The sequence below is a fragment of the Tachyglossus aculeatus genome, assembly GCF_015852505.1.
Source record: "Tachyglossus aculeatus isolate mTacAcu1 chromosome 12 unlocalized genomic scaffold, mTacAcu1.pri SUPER_6_unloc_2, whole genome shotgun sequence".
NCBI lineage: Eukaryota > Metazoa > Chordata > Mammalia > Monotremata > Tachyglossidae > Tachyglossus > Tachyglossus aculeatus.
In genome coordinates, this window is record NW_024044829.1 from 14,907,850 (window position 1) to 14,919,670 (window position 11,821).

Consider the following 11,821-nt stretch of genomic DNA (forward strand, 5'->3'; position numbering starts at 1 on the left):
AGTGCGGGGTCGAGGATGACACCAAGGTTGAGGGCTTGTGAGACGGGAAGGATGATAGTGCCGTCAACAGAGATGGGAAAGTCAGGGAGAGGGCAGGCTTTGGGAGCGAAGACAAGGAGACAACCTGATGACCTTGTATCTGCCCCAGCCCTTAGAACAGTGCTTGGCACAGTACAAAGTTTATAGAGAAGCAGGGTGGTTTAGAAAGCGTGCAGGCTTGGGCGTCAGAGGTCATGGGTTCTTAACAGCTGTATGACTTTGGGCAAGTCACTTCAATTCTTTGGGCCTCAGTTCCCTCATCTGTAAAATAGGGGCTAAGGCAGGGGCACGTGGGACAACCTGATTTCCTTGTATCTCCCCCAGCGCTTAGAACAGTGATTAGTGCTTAACAAACCCCATTATTATTATTATTATTATAATGGCCAGCGTGCATCTCCATCCTCTTTCATAGACTCCAAAGGACTAAGGATTATTATTATCATTATTATTAGGGTGGGAAAATATTTAGTTGTCCCTTATGCCCCTCCATGAAGCATCGTGGTTTAGCGGATAGCCAGGTTCTAATCCTAGCTCTGCCACTCATCTGCTGTGCGACCTTGGACAAGTCATTTCACTTCTCTGTGCCTCGGTAACCTCATCTGTAAAATAGGGATGAAGACTCTGAGCCCCACGTGGGACAGGAACTGTCTCCAACCCGATTTGCTTGTATCCACCCCAGCACTTAGTTCAGTGCCCGGCACATAGGAAGCGCTTAACAAATACAAAGGTTATTAGTATCATTATTCTCTGGGCCTCAGTTACCTCATCTATAACATGGGGATTGAGACTGTAAGCCCCAAGTGGGACAGACTGTATCCAAACGGATTTGTTTGTATCCACCCTAGCGCTTAGTTCAGTGCCTGACATTTAGGAAGTGCTTAACAAATGCAATAGTTATTAGTATCATTATTCTCTGGGTCTCAGTTACCTCATCTGTAAAATGGGGATTGAGACTGTGAGCCCCAAGTGGGACAGAGACTGTGTCCAACCCGATTTGTTTCTATCTACCCTGGTGCTTAATACAGTGTCTGGCACATAGTAAGTGCTTAAAAACTATTATTATCATTATCATTATCATTAGTACAGTGCTCTGCACACATTAAGCGCTCAATAAATACGACTGAATGAATGAATTACTCCAGGTGGCGGTGGAGAAGAAACTCTCACCCCCTCATTGCAGAGAAGCAATGTGGCTTAGTGGATAGAGCCCGGGCCTGGTATTCAGAAGGATGCGGGTTCTAATCCCAACTCTGTCGCTTGTCAGATGTGTGACTTTGGGCAAGTCCCTTCACTTTTCTGGGCTCAGTTACCTCATCTGGGAAATGAAGATTAAGATCGTAAACCCCATGTGGGACAGAGACCGCGTCAAACCTGATCAACTTTTATCTATCCCGGAATTTAGAACGGCACTCGGCAGACAGTAAGCTCTCCACGAGTACCAAAATAAGAATAATGACTATTATCATTCCTATCGGCACTTCCGGGAGGAGAAGACCTTCCGGATGCCCGCCTGGATCTCTCTGTTGTGGAGGCTATAGACGATGGGGTTTAGGGTGGGCGTGACCAGCGTGTATAAGGCGGCCACCACCTTGTCCCTGTCGAACGAGTAGGAGGAGGCGGGCCGGAAGTAGGTGTAGATGGCCACGCAGAGGTGGGAGGAGCAGATGGAGAAGGCCTTCCTCTTGCCTTCGGCCGACCGGATGTGGAGGATGGCGGCCACGATGAAGCCGTAGGAGAAGTAGGTCAGCACGAAGTCCCCCATGGCCAGGGCGACGTCGGCCACGAAGACCATCACCTCGTTGGCCCGGACGGGGCTGCAGGAGAGGGCCAGCAGGGCGGGGATCTCGCAGAAGAAGTGGTCGACGGCGTCCGACCCGCAGGAGGTCAGCCGGAGGACGAGGACCGTGTACACCCAGGCGTCGGTGACGGCGACGAGGAGGATGGCGGCCAGGAGGGCGGAGCATGTCCGCCGGCTCCTGACGGCGGCATAGCAGAGGGGGAAACAGATGGCCACGTAGCGGTCGAAGGCCATGGCGGTGAAGAGGACCATCTCGGCCCCCAGAGACCAGGTGAAGAAGAGGAGCTGGGCCATGCAGCCGCTGTAGGAGATGGTCTTCCGTGGCCCCAGTGTGGTCTCCAGCATCTTGGGGACGATGGAGGAGGTGCACACGACGTCCACCAGGACCAGAGGCAGCAGCATGACATACATGGGCGTGTGCAGGGCCGCGCTGAGGGAGACCGCGGCCATGATGAGACCATTTCCCAGCACGGCCACCAGGTAGACGCACAGGAAGACGGCGAAGAGGAGGGGCTGCATCTCAGGGCGGTTCAAAAGGCCCAGGATGACGAACTCGGACACGGCGCTGCGGTTCTTCGGGCTTTCGGAGGACCGGACAGGGAATGCCGAAGGGGACAGGGACGGATGGCCGTGGAATGAGGCGGGGGAGCTGGGGCGGAGATAGGTGGGAGAAAGGGGAAAGGGAGAATCGGTGGTGAAGGTGAAAGGGAGAGCTGACGGAGAAGGGCAGAGCTGGTGGGGAAGGGGAGAAGGAGAACTGGTGATCCAGATCAAGGGAAAAGCTGCTGGCTGCTTCTTTGGTCTTCTCTGTCATTCCTGGCTCTGGGAACCGCCCTTTTGCGATGTTCACCTGGGAGTAGTGAGGAAACCAGAGAAACTGAGGAAAAAAGTAGTTTACTACTAAAATTACTACTACTACTACTAATAATAATGGTATTTATTAATTGCTTAAGAGAAACTGATGAAACAACAGAAGTAGTTTACTACTACTATTGCTACTCCTACTCCTACTCCTCCTACTACTACTACTAATGGTATTTATTAAGTGCTTACTATGTGCCAATTACTGCTTTAAGCGCTTGGGGGATACAAGGTAATCAGGTTGTCCCACGTGGGGCTCACAGTCTTAACCCCCTTTTTACAGATGAGGGAACTGAGGCACAGAGAAGTAAAGTGGCTTGCCCAAGATCACACAGCAGACAAGTGGCAGAGCCGGGATTAGAACCCATGTCCTCTAACTCCCAAACCCGGGCTCTTTCCACTAAGCCATCTTCTTCTTCTACTTCAATCAATCAATCAATCAATCGTATTTATTGAGCGCTTACTGTTTGCAGAGCCCTGTACTAAGCGCTTGGGAAGTACAAGTTGGCAACACATAGAGGGAGTCCAACAGTGGGCTCACAGTCTAGAAGGGGGAGACAGAAAACAAAACAAAACATATTAACAAAATAAAATAAATAGAATAGATATGTACAAGTAAAATAAATAAATAAATAGAGTAATAAATATGTACAAACCTATATACATATATACAGGTGCTGTGGGGAAGGGAAGGAGGTAAGGCGGGGGGATGGAGAGGGAGAAGAGGGGGAGAAGAAAGAGGGGGCTCAGTCTGGGAAGGCCTCCTGGAGGAGGTGAGCTCTCAGTAGGGCCTTGAAGGGAGGAAGAGAGCTAGCTTGGCGGATGTGGGGAGGGAGGGCATTCCAGGCCAGGGGGATGACGTGAGCCCGGGGTCGACGGCGGGACAGGCGAGAACGAGGCACAGTGAGGAGATTAGCGGCAGAGGAGCAGAGGATGCGGGCTGGGCTGTAGAAGGAGAGAAGGGAGGTGCGGTAGCAGTGGGCGAGGTGATGGAGAGCCTTGAAGCCGAGGGTGAGGAGTTTCTGCCTGATGCGTAGGTTGATTGGTAGCCACTGGAGAGTTTTGAGGAGATTTTTTATTTCTTCTTCTTCTTCTCCTTCTTCTTCTTCTTCTTCTTCTTCTTCTTCTTCTTCTTCTTCTTCTTCTTCTTCTTCTTCTTCTTCTTCTTCTTCTTCTTCTTCTCCTTCTCCTTCTTCTTCCACTGTACTAAGCGCTTGTGAAGTACAAGTTGACAACCTAGAGAGACGGTTCCTACCCAACAATGGGCTTTATAGTCATGTCTGTCTCCCCCTCTAGATTGTAAACTCCTCGTGGGCAAGGAATGTGTCTACCACCTCTGTTATACGGTGCTGTCCCAGGCGCTTAGTACAGTGCTGTACTCACAGTAAGTGCTCAGCAAATACCATCGATATTGATGATGATAGTATAATTATGGTATTTGTTAAGCACTTACTATGCTAAGAACTGTACTGAGCATTGGGGAAGATAGAAGATAATCAAATCTGGCCCCAGTTAATCAAATCTGGCCCAAGAGTACCTTTATAGTAAGAATAATTGTGGTATTGGTTAAACATTCACTATTTGCCAAGCAGCCTGGGAGTCAGAAGGACTATAGTTCTAACCCTGGTTCCGTCACTTGTCTGCTGTGTGACTTTGGGCAAATCACTTCACTTCTCTGCACCTCAGTTGTCTCATCTGTAAAATGAGCCCCATGCGGTACATGGATATTGTAACCTTCTAACTACCCCAACGCTTAGAACAGGCCTGGCACAAAGAAAGCACTTAAAAAATACTACTAAAAATATACAAGAAAATCAGGTCAGACACAGTCCCCGTCCCACAGTGGGCTCGGAAGAGAGAGGGAGAGCAGGGCTTTTATCTCCTATTATCCCCATTTTGCAGGCGAGGAAACCGAGGCCCAGAGAAGTTAAGTGACTTGCCCGAGGTCATAATAATGAAGGCATTTCTTAAGCGCTTACTATGTGAAAAGCACTGTTCTAAGTGCTGGGCAGGTTACAAAGTGATCAGGTTGTCCCACGGGGGGCTCACAGTCTTCATCCCCATTTTACAGATGAGGTAACTGAGGCCCAGAGATGTGAAGTGACTTGCCCAAAGTCGCACAGCTGACAATTTGCGGAGTCGGGATTTGAATCCATGACCTCTGACTTCAAAGCCCGGGCTTTGGAGATTACAGGTCAGGTTTCGTGACTTTGAGTCCGGTCTTCTTTCCAATAGGAGACATTGCCCTCCAACCTCTCCGCACATGACGATGACTCTGCCTGTCATGTTTTCTCATCTGTGAAATGGGAATTAAATATCCCTGATTAGCTTGTATCTAACCCAGGATTTAGCACAGTTCTTGGCGCATAGTAAGTGCTTAACAAATACCTTAAAAAGATCCCCCAAATACCTTCCTCTCCCTTCCCTTTAGACTGGTGAGCCCCATGTAGGTCAGGGACTGTTGTCTGACCTGATTATTTTGTTTCTAATCCAGCGCGTCGTACAGTGCTTGGCACATAAGAAATGCTTAACAAATACCAAAATGTTAATAATTATACCAAATAGAAATAAAAATAACAATACTAAAAGTGGGTAATTCTATGAACAGGATAATTCTCTCCAGGCCAACAGATTTCATACAGATAGAGTCATAGAGAAGCAGCGTAGCTCAGTGGCAAGAGCCCGGGCTGGGGAGCCGGAGGTCATGGGTCCTAATCCCGGTTCTGTCACTTGTCAGATGTGTGACCTTGGGCAAGTCACTTCATTTCTCTGGGCCTCAGTTCCCTCATCTGTAAAATGGGGATGAAGCCTGTGAGCCCCACGTGGGACAACCTGATTACCTGGCTCATTGGAAAGAGCCCGGGCTTTGGAGTCAGAGGTCACGGGTTCAAATCCCGGTTCCGCCAATTGTCAGCTGTGTGACTTTGGGCAAGTCACTTAACTACTCTGTGCCTCAATTGCCTAATCTGTAAAATGGGGATGAAGACTGTAAGCCCCACGTGGGACAACCTGATCACCTTGTATTCCCCCCAGTGCTTAGAACAGTGCTTTGCACATAGTAAGCGCTTAATAAATGCCATTTTTAGTATTATTACTATTGTATCTACCCCAGCGCTTAGAACAGTGCTTTGCACATAGTAAGCACTTAACAAATACCAACATTATTATTATCATTCTTCTCATGGTATTAGTTAAGTGCTTATTCTGTGCCAGGCACTGAACTAAGTGCGGGGGCAGATATGAGCTAATCAGGTTGGGCCCAGTCCCTGTCCGACATGGGGATCCCGGTCTTAATCCCCATTTTACAGATGAGGGAACTGAGGCACAGAGAAGTCAAGTGGCTTGCCCACGGTCACACAGCATTTTGTTGTCTGTCTCCCCCTTCTAGACCGTGAGCCCGTTGTCGGGTAGGGTTCGTCTCTATATGTTGCCGACTTGTTTGTCCCAAGCGCTTAGTACAGTGCTCTGCACACAGTAAGCACTCGAATGAATAAATACGATTGAGTATAGAGTGCATTGCAATTATTATGGGTATTACGTAGCACTTTTCTAAAGCCTTTTCCAGTTGTTCATCCTATCTTTGACCTTACGACAACCCTGTGAGCTAGGGAGAGGGAGGAATTATCATTCCTCGCGGGGCCTAGTGGGAAAATCCCGGGCCTGGGAGTCGGAGGACTGAGTTCTAATTCCAGCTCTGCCTCTTGCCTGCTCTGTGACGTTGGACAAGTCAATTTACTTCGTGCAACTGTTTCTTCTTCTTCTCTAAAATGGGGATTCAGTGACTGTCCTCCCTCTGTGAGTTCCACGTGGGACAGGGACTGAGTCCCACCTGATTATCTTGCATCTACCCCCGCACTTAGCAGGGCGCATAGAAAGCACTTAACAAATACCATTAAAAACCAAGAAAAAAAAGTAGCCACTTACAAGTGCATTCCTCAGGGGCGGCTATTTGGGGTAGGTGGTCCTGCCGCGGGAGAATAACGGAGAATAAATCAGAGTCTCGGCTTCCTCTGGAATCAGCCACAGAGCCCACCTGTCATGTAGTTGGCTTCTCACTCCTGCTTAAGTAAACGACTGATTTGTTTGTCGCGGATACGAAGTTTCCGGAGTACAGAGGCAAGGCTTGGGGATGCCCCTACGGGGGATGGGTCTGCTGCTTCCATGTTGGGCCTCAGAGGGCAATTAGGAGGCGGGATTATAGAATTCCGCCCTGGGATTTCCTCGGTTTCTTGGTTGGCTGTTGACTGCCTCTGGTTCCCGGTCCCGGGAGTGGAGGACTCTGGGAGAGGCTGAGGGGAGACTGGACTGGAGCGGGACGACGTGATCGTTAGAGCCATTAATAATAACAATGATAATAATAATAATAATAATAATAATAATGGTATCTGTTAAGCGCTTACTACTTGTCAGGTACTGTACTAAGCGCTGAGGTGGATAGGAGCAAATTGACTTGGACACAGTGCCTGTCCCATGTGGGGTTCACAGTCTCATGACGAGTGGGAGAGGGTCGAACTCTCATCAGGATATGATGTCGGTCTTTTTCTTACTCTTACCTCTTAGAGTGGTCAGTCAGTTGGTCAAATAATAATAATAATAGTAATAATGGTATTTGTTAAGCGCTTACTATGTGCAAAACACTGTTCTAAGCGCTGTGAAGGTTACAAGGTGATAAGGTTGTCCCAGGTGGGGCTCACAGTCTTCATCCCCATTTTACACATGTGGTAACTGAGGCACAGAGAAGTTGAGTGGCTCGGCCAAGGTCACACAACTAAGTGGCGGAGCCGAGATTCGATGTATTTATTGAGCGCTTGCTGTGTGCAGAGCACCATGCTAAGTGCTTGGGAGAGGATAATATAACAATAAACAGTCAGATTTCCTGCCCACAACGAGTTTACAGTCTAGAGAGGGAGGCAGATATTAATATAAATAAATGATAGATGCGAACTTCAGTGAAGCAGAGAAGCAGCGTGGCTCAGTGGAAAGAGCCCGGGCTTTGGAGTCAGAGGGCATGGGTTCAAATCTCGGCTCCGCCGCTTGTCAGCTGTGTGACTTTGGACAAGTCATTTCACTTCTCTGTGCCTCAATTCCTTCATCTGTAAAATGGGGATGAAGACTGGGAGCCCTCCGTGGGACTATCTGATCACCTGGTATCTTCCCCAGCGCTTAGAACAGTGTTTTGCACATAGTAAGTGCTTAATAAATACCATCATTATTATTATTATTATCAGTGCTGTGGGGCTGGGAGGGGGGATGCGGAAAGTGATCAAGTCAGGACAACGCAGAAGGGAGTGGGAGAAGAGGAAAGGAGGGCAGTCAGAGAAGGCCTCTTGGAGGAGATGAGCCTTCAATAAGGCTTTGAAAGGGGGGAGAGTCACTGTCTGGTGGATATGAAGAGAAGCAGAGTGGCCTAGTGGCAAGAGCCCGGGCTTCGGAGTCAGAGGTCGTGGGTTCTAATCCCGACTCTACTACTTGTCAGCTGTGTGACTCTGGGCAAGTCACTTAACTTCTCTGTGCCTCAGTTACCTCATCTGTAAAATGGGGATTACGACTGTGAGCCCCACGTGGGACAACCTGATCACCTTGTATCCCCCCCAGCGCTTAGAACAGTGCTTTGCACATAGTAAGCGCTTAACAAATACCATTATTATTATTATTATTATTGTCTGCTGTGTGACCTTCGGCGAGTCACTTCACTTCTCTGTACCTCAGTTCACCTCATCTGTAAAATGGGGATTAAGACTGTGAGCCCCCCACGTGGGATAACTTGATCACCTTGTATCTCCCCCAGTGCTTAAAACAGTGCAAGGCACATAGTAAGCGCTTAAGGAATACCATTGTTATTATTATTCAGTGCTTACTATGTGCCGAGTACTCTACTAAGCACTTTCATTCATTCATGTTTTCATTCAATCGTATTCATTGAGTGCTTACTGTGTGCAAAGCTCAGTACTAAGCGCTTGGGAGAGTATGACATAACATTAAACACATATATTCTCTGCCCACAATGAGCTTACGGTCTAGAAGGGGTGACTGACAACATAGTAAGCGCTTAATAAATGCCATTAAAAAATGAATAAATAAAGAAATTTCAGATATGGTCATAAGTGCTGTGGGGCTGGGAGGGGAGATGAATAAAGTAAGACATGGCAGGTCTTACTCTGTGCTAAGCACTTTGACCATCACGGGGATAATAATAAGAATGAAAACTGTGGTATTTGTTAAGCCCTTACTATGTGCTAAGCACAGTTCTCAACCTTGGGATACATACAAGATAATCAGGTCGGATTCAGTCAAAGTCAGACAGAGTCAGGATTGGAACGGACTAATTAGAATGGAGAAGCAGCGTTACTCAGTGGAAAGAGCACTGGCTTTGGAGTCAGAGGTCATGGGTTCAAATCCCGGCTCCGCCAATTGTCAGCTGTGTGACTTTGGGCAAGTCACTTAACTTCTTTGTGCCTCAGTGACCTCATCTGTAAAATGGGGATGAAGACTGTGAGCCCCCCGTGGGACAACCTGATCACCTTGTAACTTCCCCAGTGCTTAGAACTGTGCTTTGCACGTAGCAAGCCCTTACTAAATGCCATTAAAAAAAACCCAGATCCTTCTGGTTCCCAGGCCCGGTCTCTATCGACTAGGCCACGCTACTTCTCAGTGTGACCTAGTGGATAATTTCTGAGCACTTTTTGTTTGCAGAGACCTCTACTAAGTGGTTTGGAGAGTAGAATTGATGAAGTAGAGCGATTTCTGCCCTTGAGGTGCTTACAATCTGCAGTGTACTGTATGAAGTGCTTGGAAACTAAAACCCAAGCCCCGATCTCTGTCGCAAGGAGCTGGGAGGCCCTCCAGATGGTGATGTCTTCTTTCTTTCCCAAAGCTCCTGGGCCATCTGTCAGCTGTGTGACTCAAGTCACTTCACTTCTCTGTGCTTCAGTTCCCTCAACTGTAAAATTGGGATGAAGACTGTGAGCCCCACGGGGGACAAACTGATCACCTTGTATCCCCCCAGCGCTTAGAACAGTCAGCGCTTAGAACAGTGCTTTGCACATAGTAAGCGCTTAAATACCATCATTATTATCTGTGGGAGATTCTCAAGAGGAGACGAGGGCAAGGAGTCTGTGTGCATCGTGGGATGGGCTCTCCGGCCTCCTTCAGGCCCTTGGTGGCTTCTACCTCACAGGATGACGTCGAGGAGGTTAGGCCAGTCTGTAAACGCCCTGGTCTTCCTGATTTCCTGGGTCAGTAGCTTTCACGTTCGTCTTGCCCTACTCCAGTACAGCCCTCACCCTTCGCCCCCTAATGCCAGCTTTCTCATCGTGCCCCGTTCTCATCTTTCCCACATCCCGCCCCTGGCCTGGAACTCGTCAGCCACAGACACCAGAACACCACTCTCTCCATCTTCGAAGTCTCATTAAGGTCCCATCTCTAAGAGGCCTTTCCCGAATGAGCCCTCTTTTTCCTGGTTCTCTCTCCCTTCTCCATCATCTTAGCACTTGGATCTGGGACATTTGGGGGGGCTGACCCTTTGTCTCACCCTTATCCCCTCAGCATTTATATACATATATTTAAATTACAGACTATTAATTATGTATTTATATTAATGTCCCTCTCACCCTCTAGATGGTAGACTTGTTGTGGTTGGGAAACGTGTCCGCCAACTCTGTTGTATTGGATTCTCCCCAGCAACTCTTGACCACTGGCTTAAAAGCGTCTCAGCAGGTCTCCCCAACCCACCCAACCGTTCCCCCGCCTCACACGTTTCAATCCTCTTCCCAAGAACACCCTCCAACTGTAGCTAGCTCTTGCCTCCCAACTCTGACCCTCCACCCTTCTCCAGATCATGCTACTGTTTCCCTAACCTGGAACTCCCTCCCTTCGAAATCCTTTACCTTCCAAGACTCCCTAAAATCCCACCTCCTCTGAGACGTTTTCCTGATGAAATCGCCTCACCCCACAACTTAGTCAATTTAACACTTCTCTTACCTGTTATGAGCTCTATTCCTATCCTGAGCATATATAGAGCTACTTTCTATTTATAGAGAAACAGCGTGGCTCAGTGGAAAGAGCCTGGGTTTGGGAATCAGAGGTCGTGAGTTCTAATCCGCCTCTTCCACTTATCAGCTTTGTGACTTTGGGCAAGTCACTTCACTTCTCTATGCTTCAGTTACCTCATCTGTAAAATGGGGATTAAGACTGTGAGCCCCACGTGGGACAACGTGATCACCTTGTATCCCCCCAGCGTTTAGAACAGTGCTTTGCACATAGTAAGCGCTTAACAAATGCCATCATTATTATTATTCTATCAGTATGTATCTGCGTATTTACTTGCACTGCAATTATTTATTTATTTCCTCCTGATCCATTTTACAACTTCCTGCTACATGCTCCTTTACCCTGCTCGCTCTGTTTTTTTGGGGAATATTTGTTAAAGTGCTTACTATGTGATGAGCACCGTTCTAAGTGCTGGGGTCAGACACGTCTGTTTTCCACACGGGGCTCACAGTCTAATCATTGAATTCCTGTTTTTCAGTTGAGGGAACTGAGGCGCAGAGAAGTGAAATGACATGCCCAAGGTCCCACAGCAGGCAAGGGGCAGAGCTGGGATGCTCTTTCCATTAGTCCATACTGCTTCTCTTCCAGTAAACTATTTGCTCCTTGGAGACAGGGGTTAGATATGGGGTTATATGTCTTCTAATTATTTATGGTATTCCCTAAATGCTTACTATGTGCCAGGCACTGTTCTAAGCGCTGGGATAGAAGCAAGCTAATCGGGTCAGACACCGTCCCTGTCCCACATGGGGCTCACAGTTTAAATCCCCATTTCGCAGTTGAGGTAACTGAGTCACGGAGAAGTGAAGTGACTTGCCCAAGGTCACACAGCAGAGAAGTGGCAGAGCCAGGATTAGAACCCACATTCTCTGACTCCCCAATCTTGTTGCCACTAATAATAATAATAATAATAATAATAATAATAATAATAACATTTATTAAGCGCTCACTACGTGCAAAGCACTTTTTAAGCGCTGGGGAGGTTACAAGGTGATCATGTTGTCCCACGTGGGGCTCACAGTCTTAATCCCATTGTACAGATGACGGAACTGAAGCACAGAGAATCAAGTGACTTGC

At 48.0% G+C, this 11,821-nt stretch overlaps 1 protein-coding gene across 1 annotated transcript; it reads right to left on the reverse strand.

Moving 5' to 3' along the window:
* Positions 1 to 1,507: 1,507 nt before the first annotated feature.
* LOC119921416 (olfactory receptor 13G1-like) lies at positions 1,508 to 10,010 on the reverse strand. Its single transcript, XM_038741654.1, has 2 exons — positions 9,982 to 10,010; positions 1,508 to 2,486 (listed from the first exon to the last, which is right to left on the reverse strand). The coding sequence occupies exons 1-2, from the start codon at positions 10,008 to 10,010 to the stop codon at positions 1,508 to 1,510; spliced, it is 1,008 nt and encodes a 335-aa protein (XP_038597582.1).
* Between the last annotated feature and the right edge of the window lie 1,811 nt (positions 10,011 to 11,821).